At 43.7% G+C, this 15,939-nt stretch overlaps 2 protein-coding genes across 3 annotated transcripts; one reads left to right on the top strand and one right to left on the bottom strand.

The window, feature by feature from the left end:
- Positions 1-23: 23 nt before the first annotated feature.
- On the top strand, positions 24-8,269 carry LOC139407071 (protein-L-isoaspartate(D-aspartate) O-methyltransferase). Of its 2 annotated transcripts, none has more exons than XM_071150409.1 (8): positions 24-398; positions 5,021-5,125; positions 5,230-5,261; positions 5,444-5,548; positions 5,703-5,823; positions 6,160-6,245; positions 6,644-6,860; positions 7,354-8,269. In XM_071150409.1, the coding sequence occupies exons 1-7, from the start codon at positions 224-226 to the stop codon at positions 6,821-6,823; spliced, it is 804 nt and encodes a 267-aa protein (XP_071006510.1). In that variant the 5' UTR covers positions 24-223; the 3' UTR covers positions 6,824-6,860; positions 7,354-8,269. The 2 variants fall into 2 exon arrangements, with proteins under 2 accessions (XP_071006510.1, XP_071006509.1); XM_071150408.1 differs by having other exon boundaries at positions 27-398; positions 6,644-6,813.
- Positions 8,257-15,886, bottom strand: LOC139407070 (low density lipoprotein receptor-related protein 11). The gene is made up of 9 exons (XM_071150407.1): positions 15,059-15,886; positions 14,459-14,616; positions 13,849-13,990; positions 12,931-13,056; positions 11,195-11,446; positions 10,266-10,436; positions 10,063-10,122; positions 9,841-9,957; positions 8,257-9,726 (listed from the first exon to the last, which is right to left on the bottom strand). Exons 1-9 carry the CDS (start codon positions 15,654-15,656, stop codon positions 9,572-9,574), a joined length of 1,779 nt encoding a protein of 592 aa, XP_071006508.1. The 5' UTR covers positions 15,657-15,886; the 3' UTR covers positions 8,257-9,571.
- Positions 15,887-15,939: the final 53 nt, after the last annotated feature.

A 15,939-nucleotide genomic window follows, 5' to 3' on the forward strand; every position in this document is an offset into this window, starting at 1 on the left:
GTCAAACGCAATGTGATTACGTCACTAATTCACGAACGTGTTAAGGTCTCGCGCCCCTCCTAGTGGGTGAACGCGGAAGATAGATTCTTGCTCTGGCAATCAAATCTGAGTGGTCAAAAACCCCACATTAAAGATGAAATCTCCGATTAGCTAATTTATATGCAACCATCATTTATTCAGGGACTAGCTACATGGAAAAAGCTGCAAGCTGCAAAGTAAAAGTATGTCGCGTGACGTGTCCCCTCCGTCTGTTTTGGAGGTTGTCAGTTTCATAGGCAAAGGAGTTGGCGCAGGCGCGGCACTGACAGCCGCTGTCTACCTGCTCCGCAGAGTGTGTTTAATAATGGCCTGGAAATCTGGAGGAGCCAACCACGCAGAGCTTGTAAACAACCTACGCAGTAAGTTTAATCATTATGTAATGTGGATAATTAAGGATTTTGGTTTAGATATCTAATGCGTAATAGAGAAATGCTGCTTTCGCCAAAGCATGGTGACCACCGTCAGGCTAGGCTATTAAACATTGCACACTGTTTTCCTCTGTAGTCACGCTAATATCTGGCTGATGTTTGCAAATCTGCACCTGCTACCACAGAGTGCTAGCTTGCAAGTTGACAATTTCATCGACACAGTAGTGGCTTTATTAGGTGCAAAGGCTAAGTATATCCTTAGGTATTTTATGTGCGTCATATTGTGCTTTGCACCAACCTTGTTTAGCTACAGTCGCTAAATAGCTATCAGCCACAGCTGTTGTTAAGAAACATAGCTAGTTAATTTGCTAGCTAGCCAGTTCATATGATTGCCATGCGGCATATCATGCGGAATACCGAAGCCGTTTGTTAGTTAGCAAACCTACTAATTACATGCATTGGAAGTTCGATTGAGTTGATCTCTGTTTTTTACTTCAAAAACAAAAGTGTGGTCCAATAGTGTGTGATTGCGGTCCGCAATTCGGGGCATTACTGTGTGGTGATATATGATTTGTCGCCTCGGATGGTTTGTTTATATAGTAGGTTAGGCCTAGCTACAATGTCTGTGGCATCAGCAGTATCATATCACCTGCATCTGAAGGAACGCCACTACCAAATCATAATATCATTGGTTCCTGCATGAAGGCCTCCTCCCCCCATAGGAGCGCCACAATACTTTTGCGCTAATATTCTATAAGTGGAGCAGGAAGTCAAGCAGTAGAACATTTGAGGTGCCGGTACTCAGTTCTGGTGAGCTCCTGCCCAAGTCAAGGACTGATTACGGCCACAACCTGTACTGGAGTGCTCCCGCCTGCATACCGGAGTCCTAGCTTAAATCTGGACTGATACAAGTATAAAGAGGGGTTCCTGCAGATGCAAGAAAGCCCACAAGCAAGAACGCCCAGAATTGCGGGACACAATTGCACTCTTCTCATCTGGTTAGCTAAAAAGCTGTAACCTGTGGGTGGGGTATCCATGCCTAGCATGTTGATCCACTGTATTGACTGTACCTAAGTTACTGTAGGATAGGGAATGCCATCCTTTGGAGAGGCATGATCCAACCTTGTTGTTGTTATTAAAGCAGGCTACTTACTGGTCACACTCAGCATTCATAGGTAGCTGAGCAATATTTAATCAAATTTGCAGTCACACCTGACACACCACTGTGGTGGTTAGCCCTGCTAAGATTGTGTGTCTCTTATGTGTGTGCGCCATAGAGTAAGAAGTGGCAGGTGACATGAGAAAGATGAAGAAAGAAAGATGTCAGCTTCTTGCTCCATTTTCCTTCCTGAATTTGTAGATTTAGATGGATCTAATAGATCTCTTAAATTCACCAATTTGCTAGGCAGATACATTTGGTCATGTAGTGCATGTGGACACCTGCTTGTTGAAAATCTCATTTCAAAATCATGGGCATTAGTATGGAGTTGGTTCCCCATTTGCTGTTATAAAAGCCTCCACTCTTCTGGGAAGGCTTTCCACTTGATGTTGGAACATTGCTGTGGGGGCTTGCTTCCATTCAGCTACGAGCATTAGTGCGGTCAGGCACTAGGCCTGGCCTAGCTCGCAGGCAGCGCTCCAATTCATCCCAAAGGTGTTCAATGGGGTTAGTCTAGAATGTCATTGTATGCTGTAGCGTTAAGGTTTCCCTTCACTGGAACTAAGGGGCCTAGCCTGAACCATGAAAAACAGCCCCAGACCATTATTCCTCCACAAAACTTTACATTAGGCAATAGGCACTATGCATTGGGGCAGGTCGTGTTCTCCTGGCATCCGCCAAACCCAGATTTGTCAGTTGGACTAACAGATAGTGAAGCGTGATTCATCACTCCAGAGAACTAACTTTCACTGCTCCAGAGTCCAATGGCGGCAAGCTTGACACCACTTCAGCCGATGCATGGTATTGCTTATGGTGATCTTAGGCTTGTGTGAGGCTGCTCGGCCATGGAAACCATTTTCAGGAAGCTCCTGACGAACAGTCCTTGTGCTTGCTGATGTTGCTTCCAGAGGCAGCTTGGAACTCGTAGTGAGTGTTGTAACCAAGGATAGACTATTGCTACACGCTTCAGCTCTCGGCGGTCCCGTTCTGTGAGTTTGTGAGGCCTACCACTTCGCAGCTGAGCCGTTGTTGCTCCTAGACGTTTCCACTTCACAATAACAGCACTTACAGTTGACTGGGGCAGCTCTAGCAGAGCAGAAATTTTACAAACTGACATCCTATGACTGTTTCACATTGAAAGTCACTAAGCTCTTCAGAAAGGCCATTCTACTGCCAATGTGTGTCTATGGGGATTGAATGGCTGTGTTCGATTTTATACACCAGTCAGCAACTGGGGTGGCTGAAATAGCCAAATCCACTAATTTGAGTGGTGTCCACATACTTTTGTACATATAGTGCATTTTTTGTAACGAAACTAAAAATATATCCTGAAGACTTGGTGCAGACTGCAGTGAGGCTTTTTGGCTTGCTTATATCAGTGTCCAACATGATTTGGCCAGCAGGCCAAGTTGGCTATTTTTACACGGTCAGTGTTCAGAAAAGCACTGCAGCAGACACTTTGGTACAAGGGCGGGTCTGAGCGTTTTGCCAAAAGCCCTTTGGCCTTGATTGTGCTTTGCTCACTTTTAAATTGTAAATTGCATAGCTTTATTCATTGTGATACTGTACACTACAAGGACATAGGCCTATTTTATGTTGAGAATGTCTTCTGCATGAGAAGAGATTAAGGCCAGCTTTTAAGATGCGCAAGCAGGTACAACACTGCATCCAGGGAAACAAAAACATTGGGTAAAATGTGATGCTGAAGTGGATTAATAATTCATCCACCAAAGTTGAGTTCTGGGTGAATTTTAGCAACATCCATCCTCCCCCGTTGTCATGTGCTTTCTGATCCATTTAGGCATACTCACCAACTGCATATCAGAAATTAGCCTAAACCAGATTTAAATGGGTCAAACTCAAGATGCATGCTAATTCCTTTATAGTTGTTTTTTGCATGCTCCTTAGGCCAGGCTTTTCTCTGTGAGCTTAAAGCTGATTATCACACACACTGGGTTCAGAACATCAAGTTATTTAAAGCCACTATATGTAACGTTTTGGGCGACGCAACCAAATTCACATAGAAATGTGTGTTATAGACCGGTCATTCTTATTGAAAGCAAGTGTAAGAAGCGGTAGATCTGTTCTATGTGTGCTATTTCTATGTTTTCCGGTCTTAACTTTTGGTTTTGTCTTACTTTTGGTTTTGTACACCAGCTTCAAACAGCTGAAAATACAATAATTTTGCTTATGGAAAATATATATCACTGCTATTTAGATGGTACAATGCTTCTCTACACTATACTTGCTTTTGTCACATAAACTGAAATTAGGAAAACGGCGGAGCAATTTCTGCATAATGCATCTTCAAGAGTTGGTCTCTCAAGTGCAATGTCTTTCAAAAACATTAAATATATCCTTCTAGCCTTCTAGCCTATTGTGTACATATAACTGCATATGAACTGTTCCATCTGAAGCTGTTGGGAATGCAGGTGTAATGTCCTGTGCATTCGGAAAGTATTCAGACCCCTTGACCTTTTCCACATTTTGTCAGGTTACAGCCTTATTCTAAAATGGATTCAATTTTTTTCCCCTTATAAATCTACACACAATAACCCATAATGACAAAGCAAAAACAGGTTTTTATACATTTCAGCAAATGTATTAAAAATTGGAAACTGATATCACATTTACATAAGTATTCAGACACTTTACTCAGTACTTTGTTGAAGCAACTTTGGCAGGGATTACAGCCTCTAGTCTTTTTGGGTATGACGCTACAAGCTTGGGCCACCAGTATTTGGGGAGTTTCTCCCATTCTAATCTGCAGATCCTCTCAAGCTCTGTCAGGTTGGATGGGGTGCGCCGCTGCACAGCTATTTTCTGGTCTCTCCAGAGATCTTCGATCGGGTTCAAGTCCGGGCTCTGGCTGGCCCACTCAAGGACATTCAGAGACTTGTCCCGAAGCCACTCCTGCGTTGTCTTGGCTGTGTGCTTAGGGTTGTTGTCCTGTTGGAAGGTGAACCTTCACCCCAGTCAGTGGAAACAGGATGCACCGGAGCTCAATTTCGAGACTCCTAGCAAAGGGTTTGAATACTTATGTAAATAAGGTATTTCTGTTTTTTTGTTTTTATAAATCTGCAAAAATGTCTAAACCTGTTTTCGCTTTGTCGTTATGGGGTATTGTTTGTAGACTGAGAATGTTTTTTGTTTTAATCCATTTTAGAATAAGGCTGTAATTGAACAAAATCTGGAAAAATTCAAGGGGTCTAAATACTTTCCTTAAGCACTGGAAATTGGTGACCACTCAGCAATATAGTTGTTAGGTTGGGGCCCAGGGTCTCGGGGAGAAATAAGAGCAGTAGCACCGGCTGTCGCTGGCACTTCCTACTGTCAGTGGAGACTCCTGCGGAGGAATTACTTTACTCTGAAGACACTGCAGTGTTTGTGAATATGTTACTCTCCACAAATCCACTGTACCGTTAAACACCGCCTGTCTTCCTTTGTCCCTTAGAAAATGGGATCATCAAGTCGGACAAGGTCTATGAAGTCATGTTGGCCACAGACCGAGGCCATTTCTCCAGATGCAACCCTTACATGGACTCCCCACAGGCAATAGGTGTGCTTATTTATTGTAGTACAATAAAGTATTGTAGTGCAAATTCTATACACCAGCCATTGATGAATGTTAGACGCTAACAATCACTTTCTTTGACCCCAAAGGCTATCAAGCAACCATCAGTGCACCACACATGGTAGGCCTAGCTATGCCTTTTAGTATTTGTTTAAATTGTTGCATATCTTATAAATTTATTATAACTATCAAACATTGATCGCCTTGCTCCTATAATGTATACCAACTGAGCACGTACCAGAGGTTTGCAAGTACAATGCTGACAGGTGGTGATGCAGTTGTATGTTGATCTCTCTCTACCAGCATGCCTATGCCTTGGAGCTTCTGTACGATCAGCTGTATGACGGGGCCAAAGCTCTGGATGTGGGGTCTGGCAGCGGAATCCTCTCCGCGTGCTTTGCACGAATGGTGAGCTATATTATGATGACGGGTTAACACATAACATAGGTTCTGTGTTTTGGTGGTAGGGTTGGGGTACATTTTTCTATTTCAGGTTTTTGGGTTCTGTGTAATGTTCGATGGCATAGACTTGTATACCTCCCTAATGTATTGTCTTTAACAGGTAGGTCCCAAAGGGAAGGTGATAGGAATTGACCATATCAAGGAACTGGTAGATGATTCTATAACCAATGTAAAGAAAGATGACCCCGGCTTGATAACATCAGGTAGAATAAAACTTATCGGTAAGTCTGAAAAGCAGCAAAGCAAGATGGATTTTTTCCTAATTCAATTTGGTGACTTGTATTATTGGGTTATGCAAAGGTATTATACAAAATATACAGTTCAAATATAAGCTTAAAATACAGTTGCTGACGCGATGACTGTTAAGTAAGGAAACATGGGTGCGGCACTGTCTGCTGTACTGCAGTCAACCAACATCAGAGTCAGAGGCCAGAGATGAGGTTGAGGTGGCATCGCACAGCTCTGATGTGTGCCTTCACGCTCTGCGTCTCAGTGCTTGACGGGTATAAGGCTGGCAGCGTGTGAGTGACAGCTGCTGCCTGTTTGTTGCCTTACAGTGGGAGACGGGCGGATGGGCCATCCAGAGGAGGCGCCTTACGATGCCATCCACGTGGGCGCGGCAGCACCCAACGTGCCACAAGCAGTAAGTTTCCAAACCACAGAAAAACGCAAATGAAGGCATCAAAGGGGACCCAGTTAATAGGAGTCCCATCGCCGCAATCCACCATCCTCTGTAGGAATGCTGTGGTCAGAGACGAGATAAAAACCAACACGGACTCTAACTCTGTTAGTAACAGCAGGCTTTGTTCGGTCTCAGGAAATATGTTAGAGCTCTGTGCTGTGTAATTTTGTCAAACAGTACCCTGGTCTATTCGGGTGTAACTACACTGTTGCATATTTTGCTACTCGGCTAGCCATTGCATTGTTAATGTAAACATCTCTTCTTCGAAGACTTCTCTGATGGGGTGGAAAACTGTGAATGTTTGGACCTTGGGGCAGGTTATCTGGTTCTGACCCAGTGAGTGTCCTCTCCTCCCTCAGCTCCTTGATCAGCTGAAGCCAGGCGGCAGGCTGATTCTGCCCGTGGGGCCGGCCGGAGGGAACCAGATGCTGGAGCAGTACGACAAACTGGAGGACGGCAGCACCAAGATGAAGCCCCTGATGGGGGTGATTTACGTGCCTTTAACAGACAAAGAGAAGCAGTGGTCCAGGTGGAAGTGACTTCCTACTCCCTCTCTCCTTCACACAGTGGGCAAAGGTGAAATGGTGTGGCCTGGAGCAGATGATGGATCCCAAGGGGCTGTGTTTGCGGCTTGTCATCATTAGTTGCTTCTTCCATACCATGTCAACTGGCTGCACGTTTTCTTCGTTTTAATCCCGTAAACTAGTATGATATTTTAGATCTGTTCAGCTAAACAAGAGTGCAGTGACACAAACAATCAAGTGTGGATTCTGTTTGGTATTACAAGAATGGATATGTTTAAAATGTTTGATGGTTGGCATTTGGCTGTGGTATTTCTGGCATGAGAGCTTATCAATTTGAATCATCCTTGTTTCTCGAGGGGAAGTCTACAAGAGACGTTTATCCTCATTTGGATTTTGCACGTGGTGTGGGGCTTTCTACAACAGTTTGTGCATGGGAGTGTCTAACTGACCTTCAGGGGCATGACAAGAGGGAGTTCTGATTTTGACACAGTGTATTTCCTCTTTTTATGTCCATCGCTTAACGTGTTGCCTCTTATTTCTCACAGGGATGAACTTTGAGGCGACAAACTGTCCATATACCACATTTTCAATGTGAGCCTGGAGGAGACTACTTTGGGTTCCAACAACAGCCATTGGATTTCTTTCAATACATTTTCTTTATCACGCTGAGGAATAACCCCTGAGGTTGGGAAAAAGACTGTTAGAGAATGAACAGAAGAAAGTGTCGGGGTTAGTCTTTTTTTCAGGCCTGCATTTTTTTTGGGGGGGGGGGGGTTGTGAATTTTTCCTTTTGATTAGCTGTAGGATTTTGAGTTTAAAATTATTATTATTTTTCTACATTTTGGTTACATCCGTGAGTTGCAATCAACCATTTCAACAATAATGCATTTCAGCTCCATCAAAGCTGAGTGTGAAGAGGTTGCCAGACTGTTCTGATAAGGAAAGCCTGAGTTGATGAGATTATTCACCCACTTGCTACTGATTTGCATCTGAAGACCTGACTAGATATCTGTACTGCTCTGCTAACATATCAGTCGCCCCCCCCCCCCCACCACACACACAGTATTTAAACAGGCACACGCAGGTTGCACAAATGGCTAATCTATCCCACATCCAGTTGTTTGACATGCAGCACATGGCACTAAAGGAAGGACTATTACATCTAGATTTACTCGTACTGTTGGATACAGGCAAAAGCCAAACCACAACACTCTACAACAAGAGTGGAGCACATCCACATGGTTTCAATGACAACATTGTGTGCAGGCTTTACTGATGACCGACACTAAATGAAATAGCCGGTGCTTTGCCAAAATAAGCCTAAATGCAAAGAAAATGAATGTCTGTAGTTTTTTTTTAAACATGGAATTAAAAAGCACATTTATTTTGGATGGTCCATGGCTTTCACAATTTCTGGAATGGCAAAAATGAAAATAAAGAGATGCTTATGTTTTTGTCCCACTCTGTGCCGTGGAGTATTTATTGTTTTTGCCGTTGAAGACGGCACCTACTGCCATTTGTCCTTACCACTCTAAAAACCTCTAGTAGAGCAGGAAGAATCCACGTTGTATATTCTGATTGCATTACCACTCAAAATACTCTGAACACTTTATCACAGAATTCCAAAAGACACATTGATCAAGAGTTAACTTTACTATTTCACACACACTATGCATACGGGCGTTTGAGCTACGTCACCATTTTAAAACTACGTAGCTAGACGACACAGAAAAGCAACCTACCACATTGCAATATCAGACGGCCTAGAATGCTTGATATGGGTGTTTCTGGAATTACTTGCTGTTATAACAAAATAATGATTTTCAGTAATGATTGTAGTTTAGGAATTTACAATACGTTACATAGTTTGCTACCCCCATATTTCAAATGAGTCTGGTATAAAATAAAACTCTAGGCCAAGCCTAATAGATATACACAACAGTGCCACTCAGTGGCAGAAGTATTACGTAAGGGATAAAGTACTATATCTCCCAACGAAAATATACATCCACAATTCATGAAATGAAAGCGGGTGAAAGAGCAATAATGAAAGAGCAGACGAGCATCATTTTTCACGCCAAGCGACTACACAAAAGTGGCAAACATTTCTTCCCTGTTAAAAGGTGGGTTTGATTTAGCTCAACCGTGACCCTGGAGTGCTGGGTCGGGCTTGCACCTTTGGGACCATTCCAATGGGACAATTTTAAAGAGTGATCTCTGCCTACCTAGCATGGCGAGTTAGATAAATCAAGTGCACCTAAAGGTGTACACTGTCATGATATAGAACGTTTGATAGGCTGTTAATCATGAAGAGTCCTCCTGGCTAACAAGTTGACTGACAGTTTTGTTGTTTCTGCCTGAGGGGCTTTTAGTACGGAGGGTGCATCCAAAAGAAATAGAAGTGCCATGCACAGACTTTTTGAGAGGTGGGTTTTCAAACTTTAAAAAAAAGGCACCCAAAAAATAAGATTCTGCCACTGCGGTCACAGATTCATTGAGCAATTATGACCTTGATTATTTAGTTACATAGAAGCAATAGATGGTCATATCTTAATGGCTAATTCAATGACACATATTTAATGCGAATTTAAAGACGACTTGCGGGCAGTGGGTTCAGAACAACTGCAACAAAAACCATGTATATCAACAACTAAAGATAAACGTTTGTTTTGTTTACAAAAGGGCACTTCAGAGACTGGAAGGGCAAAGGGGCATGTGCTCTGCACAGGTAGAGCCTTATCTGTGCATGTGCCTGCTATGCTGCTACAGGTACATGCCGTTGATGAGATAATCAGACTCCTCTGTGGTGAGGGGGCGAGCCTTCTTCAGCTTGTGGTGGACCAACCGCAGACGACAGCCAATCATGAGCAGCAACAGAGCCGTGATGATCAGTCCCAGAACCAACGGCAGGATCGCACCTGCAGGGGAAAAGAGAGAGATAAAGGGACTGTCATATACTATCTTGAATTCTCCATGTATAACCTAATATTACAGAGTTATTGTAACTAAGTTGGTAAGGATGTTGAACAGACCTGACTCAGGCCCTGGGTGTCCTCCCACTGCTGAGTGTGGTTTGGATATTGGGAACATGTCACTCTCTGCTTGTAGTTTGGTCTCTGGCCACTTCATGGTCACTTTAGGGGTCTCTACTGTAAATGTTAATACACTGGTTAAGACTGAGACAGGTGAGAGATTGTATTCAGCTGATTAATTATCATGTGCAGGAGTAATAATTATAAAACAATGGAATTTACCTGACTCTGTGTGTTTGGTGGTGGGGGGAGGTGCCACGGTCATTTGCTTGATAGCAGTACCTGAATTATTTGTTTCCATTATTAATTTGCATAATTGTCTTCCTACATTATGTACACCTCATTCAATATGTAATGAGAATGCACATCAGAATCCAGATAATTCTAAAAAACAAAGAAAATGTAGTCTCCTAGAATAATCCTACCTGTTTTTTCTATACATTCATTGACACAGTCTGTCTGCTGCAGGAAGTTGTTATGGTTGCCCTTGCAGCCTCCGTAGATGAAGTGCTTGCACTCTTCAGCTACAGGGTCATAGAACCAGCGTGGGAAGATGCCTTTACATGGCCCCACAGCAGGGGGAGCTGCACAGGGCTCTGCTGGGACAAAGAGAGAACAGAGAAAGTGAGAGATTTGGTCAGGTGGGACAGAGAGAACGTAGAGAGCAAGAGAGAGATGTGTTCAGGTGGGACAGAGAGAGAGAGATTTCGTCAGCTGCGACAGGGGGACAGAGCAAAGAGAGGGAGGGAGTGATTTGGTCAGGTGTGACAGAGAGAAGGAACGAGAGATTTGGTCAGGTGGTCTCAGTCTTTGATAAGTTAACATTGGAAGTACCCCGCCTCATCTGTCTCAGGCTAGCCTAACTCAGGGATCAGGTGGCGGGGGACAGAGGAGTGCTTTGTTCCAACGCTGAGGGGAGACATGGCGATAAATGGCCCCTGTGAGGCTCACTCCCGTCCCAGGACTGCACTCCAATCTCAGCCCTGCTCGTCTCACAGTGTGCCGCTGCGGGCCTTATTCTGCCTCGCTCCACAGTTCCAGATCAGCTCTATGGCTCAATGGCTGCCTTCAGGGGTTCAATCTGTCTCTCTCTGTGCTTACTAGCTAACACACAAAGGCCTTCCGCTCTCTGCTAGCACATACAAAACTCTGGCCAACCAGAAAAATGTTGCAGCTACCAAATGGATTGAATTACTTCACAGCTGACCAAAACCTTTAATCTATAGTTGGTTTTTGTCTACAGGTTTTTGTCCAAAGCTGTTAATATGGTGTTTTGATTCATGTGCATTAAATTGCCTACTGGCTTATAGCTAGGTAGTAACAAAGCTAGGTAATAGTTACACAATGACAGTACCTTGACTGACAGGGCTCTCCTGTTCACTGTGACTTGGCTGTGGCAGGACTGGGGGCACAGCTTTGCTCCTCTCACGAGACTGTGGGGTCTGTGGGTCTTGTGGAGCTTGTGGTGGAGGTGGTCTTGCCTCCTCCATGGTCTTCTTGGGCCCACCCTGGGCCATGGAGTGGTCCTCAGTCTCCTCTGGCTGGGCTACAGGCCTGTGTGGGCTGGCACCTGCAGGGTGGGTCACCGACTTCCTGTTCCCATCAACTGTAGAGAGGAAAGAAATGACAGGGCATGGTTATCCTGGGCTCTCGGACACAATTTACTGCAGCCCTCCTTGCTCTGATATTCCAGACTGAACTGCATGCATACAACTCCATCCTTGTACACTCAAGTATAAAACTACAATTCATCCTAGTACACTCTAGTCTAAAACTACACTCCATCATGGTACAGTAAAGTCTAAAACTACACTCCATCCTAGTACAATAAAGTCTAAAACTACACTCCATCCTAGTACAATAAAGTCTAAAACTACACTCCATCCTGGTACAATAAAGTCTAAAACTACACTCCATCCTGGTACAATAAAGTCTAAAACTGCACTCCATCCTAGTACAATAAAGTCTGAAACTACACTCCACCCTGGTACAATAGTCTGAAACTACACTCCACCCTAGTACAATAAAGTCTAAAACTACACTCCATCCTGGTACAATAAAGTCTAAAACTACACTCCATCCTGGTACAATAAAGTCTAAAACTACACTCCATCCTGGTACAATAGTCTGAAACTACACTCCACCCTAGTACAATAAAGTCTAAAACTACACTCCATCCTAGTACAATAAAGTCTAAAACTACACTCCATCCTGGTACAATAGTCTAAAACTACACTCCATCCTGGTACAGTAAAGTCTAAAACTACACTCCATCCTAGTACAATAAAGTCTAAAACTACACTCCATCCTAGTACAATAAAGTCTAAAACTACACTCCATCCTAGTACAATAAAGTCTAAAACTACACTCCATCCTAGTACAATAAAGTCTAAAACTGCACTCCATCCTGGTACAATAAAGTCTAAAACTACATTCCATCCTAGTACAATAAAGTCTAAAACTACACTCCATCCTGGTACAATAAAGTCTAAAACTACACTCCATCCTGGTATGATAAAGTCTAAAACTACACTCCATCCTAGTACAATAAAGTCTAAAACTACACTCCATCCTGGTACAATAAAGTCTAAAACTACACTCCATCCTGGTACAATAAAGTCTAAAACTACACTCCATCCTGGTACAATAAAGTCTAAAACTACACTCCATCCTGGTACAATAAAGTCTAAAACTACACTCCATCCTAGTATAATAAAGTCTAAAACTACACTCCATCCCGGTACAATAAAGTCTAAAACTACACTCCATCCTGGTACAATAAAGTCTAAAACTACACTCCATCCTGGTACAATAAAGTCTAAAACTACACTCCATCCCGGTACAATAAAGTCTAAAACTACACTCCATCCTGGTACAATAAAGTCTAAAACTACACCCCACCCTGGTACAATAAAGTCCACACAGGAAACCTACAGCCCTCTATGTTGTTATTATTATTCTGTTATTCTATTACAATATGATCATCCTTTTATTTATTTAACCTTTATTTTGACAGGAAAGCCAACAATTACCAGGAGCTACTGCCTCCCTGTGGCTGACAGCATGAGGAGGACAGATTGAGTGACTTACAGCTCTGGCAGAAATCCTCGTCTGAGCGGTCTGGACACTGCTGCTTCCCATCGCAGGCGTAGGTGATGTCAATACAGCAGCCGTCGTCACACATGAACTGGTAGCGGGAGCAGCTACCTGTACACACTGGGGGAGAGGCGACACAAACACCTCTGTTTTACTCTCTAATGACACTGTAGTTCAGTGTAGTTCAGTGTCACAAATGGGTGATGAAGCGCTACTATTGGCCACCACCACCACCACCACGGCACCCAATGACAGTCCCCAGGTATACTTGGCAGCCTTCCTACAGTATGGATGCTGTGTTAAACTGCTGTTCTGTGTAATAGGTCACTCATCTTATGTTTGTTGGAATTCGGGATTGGACAGGAGAAATGTATAATAGTAGTACATTATGTTGCTGTAATATTCATCACTTATAGGTTTAGAAAAGGACCTTCATAGTCCAGGTACATAAACAATCCCCACCCTCTTCCTTCCTTTGTTACTCTAGATGGGGCTAGACTAGGATAATTTAAGGCATACTATATCTCATCCATCTCTATGCAGTGAATAGATTAACATGCCTGATCATCTGAATGGCTATTAGGCAGCCAGCCATTTGACTAGGGCAGTACTGCTTAATTGATTGGAGCACTAAATCCCAGGCTCTGTTTCATTATGCGATGGATTCAATCCTTGGAAGCATGGATTCAATTGCAGCGAAAAGGTCATTGCCTGTAATGCATTGGTCTAGAGTGTAAAATGTCTTATATGAGGAACAGGACCACAGAGAAGCACAAATAAATTTGACCACAACAACACAATATTGTTAATAATGTTAGTCACAGAATAGCGAGAAAATAGGCAAGATCCAGTAATTAATTATCATTCATGAACATGAGGAGGCACATCTGGCTGGTTTGAAGTGTTTTTCACCTTCAGCTTGGCGTTCTGGAGCCAGCACAGTCACAGTGACATTGTCGGTGCTCTTCTGTCCCGCGATGTCGGTGACAGTCATCTGGAAGGTATAGACACCCTCCTGTAGACCACTGATCTTCAGTAACCCTGGATGGGTCACCTGCAGGTGAGCAGAAATAACATTTCAGAGAAAATAACACGGAAGAAAACTGCACTGAGAAATTATGCCATGGACAAAGCCAAAGCCTTCATTGAAAGAGTCAAGAGGGGTTCCTTCTAAATACCCACGACTGGTATATCACATCAACTGCTCAGTGGCGTCACAGGGAGAGAGAGGGTAGCCTACAATAGGGCTCTTGTCCTTTCGGCAGGTTGGGTGACAATAGCCTTTTATTTGTGTCTGTGCAGCAGGGCATTGTGTGGCTCCGGCCGCACCATACAAACCGCCACGTTGACTTCAGCATATACCTCGTTCTATGTATGACATTATAGCAACAAGACAACTGTGAGTCCCAGATCTGCTAAAGCAAATGCCATTCCACAGTGTTTTGACACTCGACAATACTCACAGAGGAACGAACCTAAAAGCAGAAACAAAGTTTAAATGCGGAAGAGTGACACCAGTTACCTTCATGTTGATGTCTTGGTCGCCCTTCACCAGGGCCCATTCGTAACGAGTGACTCCGTGGTCGTCCACACTGTCCCGGCCGTCCACTACGGCCCAGTCAGTGGGCAGCTGGATGACCACATCCTGGCCGGCATCACTCCGGGGCGGCTCGTCCATGTCTGAAAACAACCCAGAGCAGAGCTAACCCACTGGGCTCAGATGTCAGTTCAACGTCTAGTTTTGATTTACATTTACATTTAGTTGAGTTGTCAGCTAACCTGTATTAAATGTGAAATCAACATATTTCACCATGCCATTGGATTTATTTTCAAAGTTGGGTGAAACTTGTCAAGCACACCTGGACTCACGGTTTTACATTAAATCTAAATTTAGAAGCAGGGGGCAAATAGCAAATGATTAACCCAAGCTAAACACCAGACTGATAATTGTTAGAGGCGGTGGAACAGAATTACCAGCAACCATTTACTATGTATGCATGCTTTATCAAAAGCAATAGCAACACATTATATAATTTTGTGATTTAGACAAACACTTGCATGTATGTATATTGTATGTTATAACTGTAATCCCATATAAATCAAAGCAGGTGCAGAACCTCACCTGGCGTGCCATCTTCAAAACTAGGTTTATCCTCAGGTCTCCTGATTTTGTTCCCATCTACATTGCCACTGGAAGAGGTGACGTGCCCTGTTGTATTGTGAGCCCGGCTGTAGGTGCTGAACCCTGTCTGTGCTGCGAACGAACAGACGTTTTTATTTCTATAACTGCAGTTGAGCAAATAGCAGTTGAGGCCGTCGTCCGACTGTCTCATGTCCTCTTGGACCACCGCCACCGTGCAGTGGGGGTCTGCGCAGCAGGCATGGAGACAGTCTTTCCAACTGTACACCTGGTCAGGAGCCGAGAGAAAGGTGGCCCCCTGCTCTATGGAGGCCCTCGCTCGGATGATATGTTCCTCCACGGCGTTGAAGTCACCCAGGCAGACGTCAACCACCTCCTCTTCCTCCCTGCTATACGTCTGGTCCTGTTGGAGCTGCTTGCGGAATTCTCCTAAGAGCTCTTCCACCCCTGATATTTTAGATTTCAAGTCCGATATTTTAGAGGACCGGGTGTGAATGCTAGTCACCATACAAAACAGCAGCATACACGCAATAAGTCGATGCTGAGCCAAAGCCATTATGTTTACGCAGTTAGACGGCATCCTTCCCGGCTATTTTCTGACGCAGGAGGAGGCACTTCTTTATTTTCAACACCAGAAACCTATAACGCAAAATATAAATACTGTCTCATATCCAATAATCTCGAGTCGCCGGTGAACACTTTTGCTTGTTTCTTTTTGCGATGCTAAAGGCCTTTTGTCGGTATCATGATGGCACTGCTTGGAGGTAGCACCCAACATCCACATCCAGCCACAGTGATTGGAGGCGCACTGAAATCATTGACGTCACGGATGATGTTTTATATTGAGACTCTTCGGGATCTAT

This window comes from Oncorhynchus clarkii, chromosome 4 (genome assembly GCF_045791955.1).
Source record: "Oncorhynchus clarkii lewisi isolate Uvic-CL-2024 chromosome 4, UVic_Ocla_1.0, whole genome shotgun sequence".
Taxonomy (NCBI): domain Eukaryota; kingdom Metazoa; phylum Chordata; class Actinopteri; order Salmoniformes; family Salmonidae; genus Oncorhynchus; species Oncorhynchus clarkii.